The 9,568-nt window shown below is 35.5% G+C and overlaps 1 protein-coding gene across 2 annotated transcripts in view; it reads right to left on the bottom strand.

Annotated features, from left to right (window-relative positions):
- Window positions 1-219: 219 nt before the first annotated feature.
- Window positions 220-9,568, bottom strand: part of ARHGEF7 (Rho guanine nucleotide exchange factor 7) — a 68,982-nt gene continuing 59,633 nt past the window's right edge. For both annotated transcript variants that reach the window (XM_010728590.3, XM_019610088.1), the window contains exons 18-20: window positions 6,411-6,510; window positions 5,784-5,838; window positions 220-3,391 (exon numbers count right to left, since the gene is read on the bottom strand). In XM_010728590.3, the coding sequence (XP_010726892.1) occupies window positions 3,269-3,391; window positions 5,784-5,838; window positions 6,411-6,510 (278 nt within the window). In that variant the 3' untranslated portion in view covers window positions 220-3,268. The remainder of the gene's footprint in view (window positions 3,392-5,783; window positions 5,839-6,410; window positions 6,511-9,568) is intronic.

Below are 9,568 nucleotides of genomic sequence, written 5' to 3'. Positions count from 1 at the left end.
TGGCTCACACCCCTCTCAACAACTGTTGCTTGGTTTTGTTTTCAAGGCATTGATTTGCTGGTATAAAAGATGATGAAAAGGCCCTTTCAAGACAGTATTCCAGCTACTAAATAGTAGAGTTATTTCTTATGAAAAGTAATTTTAAAAGAACAAAACCAACAGGTATTCCTTCTTAACCACATCAGCCACGCATTAGATTAAATGTAACACTTCATTAGGTAGGGGAAAAACCATGGTTTAATTACAACAGTGTAGCATGAACACTTTAGTAGTCGATACCAGGATATTATCGTGATGTCTAAACTAAACTTCACTAGACTTCTCCACAGATACTGTAAACAGACACCCTAAATGCACTAAATAATTGGCATTAAGAAAGTTTATACAAAGGCAGTCAGTTGTTTAATCTTTAAGATGCCATGACATGGTGAGACAAACACGCATACATCAATAAGTACAGAGAAATGTTATGCTACATTTTGGACAGTTTAGAACTGAAAGTGCTTCACATCTACAGGATAAGAAATGGCTTCATCTCCTCATCCCTAAATGATGAGAGCAAAGAAATAACCCTTTAATAGGTTAAATAAACAGTGCCCCTTTTATCCATGCTTATATAAAGTTTCCAACAATTCAGAAGGTCCATGGTGAAATTTACACTCTATATACAGTATAACAAATTGTAAAAGAAAAAAGTTCAGATATTCCTTGGTTCCCAAAAGCCTGAATCTCACTCTCTGCACTAGAGCTAAGGACAAGAGCTACATATACTATTAGGTGGGTTTGGTGTTTTTGTTTTTTTTTTTTTAACCTTTTTTCCTTTTTTTTGTAAAAATTCATCATCCCAATCCACCTCAAATAAAATCAGTCCCCAAGTCCTGGTCATATTTAACAACTGCTTGATCCCAGTGTTTAAGGCATATTCATTAGATATCAGTATAGGGGTACTGTCAGAAATTATTGTAATCACAGATACTACGTGTCAGCAAATTTACACAGCAATGCTACTCTTTACAATATGATGTAAAACAAAGTTGTGTTATGATCCAAGTTGTTCCTGAGTTAAAATTTACTAAATACTGCTAAGATTCATGTTCTCCTTTTATACTTCCTCTGAAATGTCCTTTCACGTATGCTCAATTGAAAGTTACAACTCAATCTGAGAACGGCCTTAATGTCAGAAGTAAAAGTGTTAGCAAAATTTTAATTATACTGTCATTCTTGACCCTAAATTTAGCCAATTAGCCATGAATTTGCAGGGCTTAATATCACTTAGCTTTTAGCAAGCTTATTTTCTAAAGATGAAGATCATTGTAAATGCCAGCACACATTTTTGTGCAACTGCTAAGATTTTGCTAGGAAAAGATTTTGCTATCAAGAATTGCCAAAAACCTAAAGTTCAGTGAGTATATTTAACCAGATATTGTAGACATTAAGTTTTCTATCCAGTCTGCTCCTTTAGAACTAAAGGAAGAAATCAGAAGAACACAGATGAAAATACTACAAATCTATTCAGCTTTTAAAATCAGACAACTAGTTCAAATTAAGTACCCATTCTCACTGAATTCTGCAATAATGTACTCATTAATGTTCTTTCCTATTATTAAAAGAAAAGAGAAAGCTATCCACATTTTTCTAGAAAGAACAGTTTTAAAAACATTTTTCATTAGATTCACAATGTGCATGATAATTTTTACCACCCTAATCATTTTGGCATCAATTCATTACAGTTTACATAAACATTTGCTTACATTTAAGGAGAATTAATGGGCAGCAGAAAATCAAGATGACAAAAGGTGCAACTTGGGTCTGTGCTATACCTGCACATCTGCTGTCAAGTGAAGAAAAACTCCTGAGAAAGTTGTACCACCTACAGTTTGACCCACAGGTTGCTGAAATCAAAGGGACTCTTACAATGAGCTTGAATGGGTATTTTAAGTGCTCCAAATGAAGCTCAACATTTGTGGTAATGTAGCATCTTCTACTTTAAAGAAAGAAAAGGATTGTGGTAATTGCACCTATCAGACTAGGGAATAAAAATTTTCAGGCATGTTCATGATATGTATTTTCCAATCTGTCAGTGATGCAAAAAAATGAATTACAGTATGATGAAAAAAAATCATATTTCCAGATTGTTTCCATTTAACTCCTAGCAGGACAGAAACCAGCAGTATGCTGAGAAAACAGGGTGGGAAAGGAATGACTACTTCCACACTTTGGGAATTCCACAACCCAAATCTTAAACAGTGGTGAAAAAAAACAAAGCTCTGAGTGAAGTTTGCCCTGGCCCATGCATCTTATGCAAAAAAAAACAAAAAGAAAAAAAAGTTAGCTAGAATTTAATTGTTGTGACCATAAAAAATAAATAGCAACAATTTATTCACAAAATTATGGATTAGATTGATTTTTTTTTTTTGCTTTAACAAACTGTATGATCCATTAAATTACCAGCCAGCTGTATGTTTAAGCACAACAACAAAAAAAATGTAGTACATAAACACCTAAAAATCACAGTCAAAAAGCAGGCAAGTACATCAGTCTTCTGGTGGCAAAGCACAACAGATTAGTCTGCCAAATAACAGTACATGAACATAAATTGTGGGCATTAGTATCGTTAAAATTTGTTTCCACCCTCAATAAACCATTTTCTGTAGTTTAATACTGTTTCTAAACAATTGTAAACTGTTTCAAATGTATGTGCAGACATAAATAACAGGAAAGGATTTAAATACACTGGTCAATAGGAAAAACAAGTTTTTAAATTTGCATGTGTGATGAGTGAGTAATTTGGAGCAAATCCATAATTAGCCACAAAGAACTCTGACCCTTCTTAGCTAAGACAGTACTGCCACCTTTCTAACACTTGTGACCGTTGTAAGAACAAGAGGAAAAAAACAACATATCAGCCCTGATATACCAACCACATATGCATTCAAAATTACAGATATTTACAAGAAAAATATATATATTTAATTAAAAAGCCACTGAAAAACATGGACTTTTAGTCAGATGCTGCACTTTCTGCAAAATGAGGTAATTTAGATGCAAACAAATTAAGTTTAGTAGAGTTCAGGATCCACAGTCTCCAATACCTAACGTACAGATTGCTTCAGTGAATGGCTTGACTGTTTCTATATGTTCAGAGCAAGAAATCACCAGATCCAGTTAAATCCTGTTTTGTAGTGCTCTTGATGCAACACTGACTAATGTCAGAAGGCTTCCCAGCTCAGTTTTACAACTGGTCTTTCAATAGAAAGAAAAAAAATAGTTATAAATTGGTTTCATCCCAAGATGGATCATTCATGTTCTTTAGAACTTTTCTAACAAGCTTCTCCAAGTCCTTGCGAGCTCTTTGTTCTTCTTCTAATGATTTCTTCATCTTTTTGTTATCCTGTTTAACAGAGACAGAACTATTAGTTTTGGGTTGAGGGTTGGTTTTTCTTTGTTTTAAGAAAAGATCTTTTCTTAAGAAGAGATCACACACACTATCAATTACAAATTCAGAAGTAAGTGTGTTATTAGCTGTTCACAAGTACAGTCTTTTAATAAAATTTAACACGTGACAGTTGCTTCACATAGTAAAACTAAAAACAACAAAGATCGAACTATTTCCTATTTATTTGAAGGACCTGGAGGTCCTTCATAATGCAAGTGCCAGTAACAAATGGCCAGTAGTCTTGAATTCTTCTGCCCAAAGCTAATCAACAGCAGCAGAATCTCTCTTGTCAATGGAGAAGGGAAACAGAGCAACAATAGTAGAATAAGTATCCCTCTAAGAACTTCCTGTAATTATACCTAGCTTTAAAATCCTGGAATAGCATCTGGAAACTTAATGCATATTACCTTCCTTCAGTGAGTAAGCAAACAGTTGAAAGAAGTACCTCAAAAACCATTGTGTTCTCTGAGAAGTGTTTTGTGACCGAAGTTTAACACACACAAATACCAATTACCTAAGACAATTCTGAGTTTCACCAAACACCAGTATTGAGAATATACACTAATGCACCACTGGATGATACTGAAATACCACAAACAAGAAGACTGTAAGGATGCTTCTGACCGAACCATAGAAATTCTTGCATTTGTTAATCCAGAAAAGGCCAAGCTGATGCTGGCAACAGTGGGGAAGCAACCAGAAGATAAGACAAGGCCATCAAGATAGAGTCTATGGGGTTTAACACAAACAGGTCTGCAATCCACGGGTCCCACTGGACTCCCATCAGTTGTCATTTACAGAAATTTCTAGAAACAGAACAAGATCAGCCGTTGCCTACATTCTCTCCTCAAATTTTTGAAAAACACAAGAAATTTCAATCTTTTCTTGTAAGTACAGACAATTTCACTTGTTGCCAATTCAGGAATGCACTACTAAGAACAAGTGATGAATAACTGATGGAAACCACTATGAGAAGGATCCTACTTTGTGGTTTACTCTTCGATCTACACCAACTAGTGCACCATGTACTCCCAGACAGCTTTTATGCATGAACTCTGGGGTCATTTAGGACCTTCCCAGCTCAGAGATTATTTTTGCCACTTCTCCACCTGGTAACATCAGAGCAGCAGATCAAAAATAGCCTTCTAAGCTAACATCCCTGATATTACAAGAAAACGAAGTTAGCCTTTAATAAGTCTTGGCCTTGGAAGATGCCAGATTACAAGAGAGGGTGACTTTTTTTTTTTAGGATCACAGAGACATCAGCAGGGCCTCAACGAGGCAGCACTTCTACCCTTTGTACAGAAGCAGCCAGGCCACAGAAATGTTAGTGAGTTATTATTATTACCTGTGCTTTATTTCTAAACAGACTGCAAAATTCACATCAAACCTAGAATACATATGTTTCAATGTAGACTGAAAACTGCAAAACCACATCAACTTGTCTTGTTTCAAGAAACAGGCATAACACCCTTAAAAATACTGGGCACAGAATTCAGATACATGTTTAGAGCTCAAAAATTGAAGTAATTTGAATACAAACACATTTTACTTTAACACAGATTTTATCTGGCTTCAGTTAAAATCAGTTTGCAAATTCATGCATTGGAGAATGGGATAACTCAATTCTTTTTCACCTACGTTTTGAGAACTGAGTATGTAAAGTAGCATATAAATATGGTTTAAACAGGCTTTGTCCTGTCAATAAAAGATTTTCACAATAACTCATTTGGATATATAAAACATGCTTAGAATATCAGCTGCAACTTTCATACAAGCAACTGAAGTGTAATATACTGCAAGTTCCCACATGACAAACAAGCACACTAAGCTATCCCTAGGGTTAGACCTCATTAAAAAAGGCACATGATAGGCAGAGAACAGGATTCCAACTCCTGAAATGAGTATTTGTAGGAGCTGTTCAGGTTACTGGAAGACTGTAAATGAAGGCCTAAGTAAATCCAAATAATTATATTACTAAAAATCAAGAGCAAAAGCAATTTCAGTCTCTACGTACTTATTTTGCTTGCAATACACCAGAACTGAATTTAATGCTTTAAACATTTCAAAAGTTGTAACATCCGAAATCAATGAAACATAACTAAATCCCCTCAGACACAGGATACATCATGCTCTTCCCAAAGGCTACTAATGACAGCAACAAAAGATGGTGGCTATCTCTCAATTTTAAAAGTAAGCAACACCAATTTGAATCTCAGATATGAATTTAGTCCAAAAGCAGAGTTAATTCCTATCAAATTAAATCAACTTACAACCTGCATTTGTTTTAATAACAAGCCTTATCTTTCCATTCTCCATGTTGCTATATATGTAGCAAGTTACTAACCTGTCTTAACTCCTGTACTTCATCCTTTAATGCATATACTGTGTCAACAAGGCTTCTAAAATGAAAAAAGATCATCTGTTACAATGGTTTTCATAATGATGTTTAAATCTATTATTAGACAAAACTGTTAAATGAAATCTGTTCAATTTCATGTTAAAAATTCTCTTATCCTGATTTATATTCTTTAACAGTAGCAAGGGCTTCTCTGAACAGGTTACACCCCTCAAACACATACTGACCTACAGTAGTGCCTACATTATAGCTTTCTTTAACAGAAAGATATTTGACTTCCAAAATGCACCTTAAGAAAACAGAATGACACCACACGTGAACTAGAAAGACAACATCAATTTAATAATGAAATCCTAAAGCACTTGGAAAAACTATTTACAAGTGAAGCATAACATTCCGGGGCATAAAAGGAATAAACTGAGTACCATTTGCAGAGAAGTCAGGCAACAAGCATTTAAATGAAGGCCAACTGCACTCACAAGGACTGGCAGCACACTTCAAGAACCTACATCCCCTTCTATTTATATACCATGCACATTGCAGTAAGAAATGGGAGGAGGAAGAGAAGTGCAAAGTTTACTGTTTTAATCCGTCATTCATTAAATGTTCTCTTACTTCTCTTCTATAACAGTCTGACCATTACTTTTAGTTTCTTCTACAATGATTTTCTCTTCTTCTGGAAGCAGGACTTGAGGAGCTGATTCTTTGCGGGAACCTGTTGTAAAAATAGATTACAAAATGAGAACCTAGCAAGCAGCACTGGGGAATTTTAAAGATCATTATTTCATTCATTGCATGACACACCTGCATGATCAAAGTATATCACTTTCAATTCCCCCCCCCTTCCCTTCATACACACAGATTACTGATTTTTTTTATTTTTTTTTATATATTCGAAACCACAGCCTTACAACAAAAAGCTATAGTCTAACATTTCCATCCTGGTGATGATAACTCCTCTGCATTATTGATGGGGATGTTACACAGTTCAATGAATAGGGCACTGGTCAACTACCAGCAAGATCTATACAAATTCACCATAGCTGAGTCAGATAACTATGTTCAAGAAGTAGCAATTTAAGCCTCAAGGATAGATTCTGATCTCACACTGATACAAATCCAAAATGGTATAACGACAGAAAAGTTAAAAACCTTTTCCCCAAAACACCACAAACAACACAATTGCATATGTGCATAGACACATACATGCACATACGCTTTAAGACAATCTTTTAGTCACATAAATGAAATACAGCAACCATATTTTAAAATAAGTTTTTTAGAAGTACTTAACGGCTTAACAAATACTCAAAACATTCTAACATCTTCAGAATACTTTCTATAATCATTACAGTTTTTAACATTAAGATAATTCATACAAATTCTAACAGTGTAGCTCATAATAGAAGAATCTAATTGCTATGCATCCATTCATAAAGTATGTACTCTAGAAACACTATTTAGACTGCAACAAATTTCTTTAAAGATGGGCTGTAAACAAACTGCTGCCCTAAATATTTGTCTAAAATTCAAATAAATACCACAGATAAGACATTAAAATTCTTGCATATTTTGACTAATATACAAGTATAACAACATATGCTTGCCTACCAATTCACTGTAATGAGTTTTTACTAATAAAGATTGTCTCCATTCCAGCACTGTTTGCACAGCTCAACAGGTACGGCAGGTTTTGTGCTAACAGTGTTTCTCTTTCAAAATTCATGATAAAACATATGACCTCAGCACACCATGTTAAAGAAATTCAAGCTCACTGGAAAATCCTGACTTTCTAACAGCTGCAGTCTTGTGTTTTAAACAATGAGTTTGTAGAGAACATAGTTTTGCAGTACACATTAAGCTCATTAGACTATTTAAACATCTGTAACATAGAAAATAGTTTCCTTAACCTGAAAGGAAAGATCAAACATATCAGTACATGATGGTCAAACTTCATGGAATAAAGACAACTGAGTATCTGAGAACAGAATCTCGTCCTTGAAAGCCATAAGTTCTTGATCTTGTGAAGCAAACAAATATTGGAATTAATAACCTCCCTCATCTTGCAGGGAAGGAGCAATCTACAAAACAAGCACAGCAAATCAGGCTCATGGATGTTTGTTTGCACTATCAATCTTTAACTGCAAAAAAGTCATCTTATGTTCATTTTAATTAATTGGTTACCTCTTTGCTTCATTTGCCCAAGGTGTAACATTTTACATTTAGTGAAATGTTATTTCAGGACCTCAGTTGGTACCAGCTACTGCTAAATGCTGAGTCTCTGTATCAATCCTTATAATCCCAATACAGTTATATATACACACATGCATGTAAAAGTCTACACTGGCATATCCTCATCCATGTACAATAAACAATACTACTGAGACAGAATACACTGCTTCATAAAAATGAAACGTTGACCAACATCATACATACAATGAGACCGCACAATACACATACACACAGTTACACAAGATAAACTGCTCATGCGAACACTGGCTTTCCTGTGCCACAGAATATCAACTACTGCAGAATTCAGGACATCACAAGTGTGACCCTCACCTTCACTGCTCTCATGTAAACAGAAAGTTGCTTTTTAAACCCCAGATGCACATGCTAACTATCAAAAGTACAAACGCATAGGTCATGTATCCTGCAACGAAGGAGGATCTTGTTATCAACTGAGTATGTGCACAGAAGCGTCAGGTTTGATGTGTCAGGTCCCATTTGAGGTGTTAAGTTCAAAAGGCAAAATGAAGCTACATAATTGTCCTGCTTTTTTGTAACATTTATGCCCAAAGCCCTTATTTCTTTTCTGCATCTTGAATGAACTTCAAACAGCATTACTTGGTAACTAGTATTCAGCAATATTCCATAAACTAATCCTTCGGCCTCCACCAGCTTCTCAGGGACTATTCTCCACGTAACTATTTCTCTCCAGAAAGGATTACAAGCTGCAGCTTTAGGACTTGAAGAGGAAGCTGCATTCCAGTACAGTGGAGGCTGTGCACAGAGCTGTACTAAGAGGACAGGTCAGGAAGTTGTTGCAACTTAAGTAATCCTAGATACTGAGCACGAAAGAATCCAGAGTCCAAGCCAAACAGGCAAAAAGAGAAGATTCGATTGACCACCAAAAACTCTGCTCCTAAATCTCCTGAGATGATTCAACCAGAAGTCCTAGGTTAAAAATAACTACAGTGGGAAAAAAAAATCTCAAGCTTTACTAGAGAGGTGTAGTTTTGTTTTATTTTTTGGTGGAGTTGTTAAATGAAGAGAAAAAAAGGGATGTGTGGCAAACTCAAATAATTGCTTGATGATCAGAGAAATATAAAAGCTGAGGAAGCTGCCATAACTTTTCACTAGGGAAACTCATAAGTCCAGAATCTTGGAAGAATGAGATATCCCATGTTGAGTGCTTTATAATTAAGACAAAGGCAAAATAAGAAACCACTATTACTGACATTCAACCTTCACTTAGATGCCATCAAGAAAGTAAAGGTTCAGCTTTAGTATTTCCCAGCTCTAGAGCAGTAAAGAAAGGGTTACAAGGCTTCTTATCAATACTGCACCCTAAATTGGAGATTGAGTTAGCTAAACCAATAGAATAAAGCAAACAGTAATACAGCCCACCAGGCCTCGAGGCCTTTGCAACACACACACGACACACAGAGCAGGCCTGTCAGTAGCAGACCACTGCTTTTAGTTTTCAGTGCCTGATCTCCATCTCAGCCTAACAAGCCACACTGGCAAGCAGTTCTCAGCTTGTCTAAAGA

The sequence above is a fragment of the Meleagris gallopavo genome, chromosome 1 (genome assembly GCF_000146605.3).
Source record: "Meleagris gallopavo isolate NT-WF06-2002-E0010 breed Aviagen turkey brand Nicholas breeding stock chromosome 1, Turkey_5.1, whole genome shotgun sequence".
Lineage (NCBI taxonomy): Eukaryota > Metazoa > Chordata > Aves > Galliformes > Phasianidae > Meleagris > Meleagris gallopavo.
The sequence above is the reverse complement of the archived record's forward strand: the minus strand, read 5'-3'. Positions and strand labels throughout refer to the sequence as shown.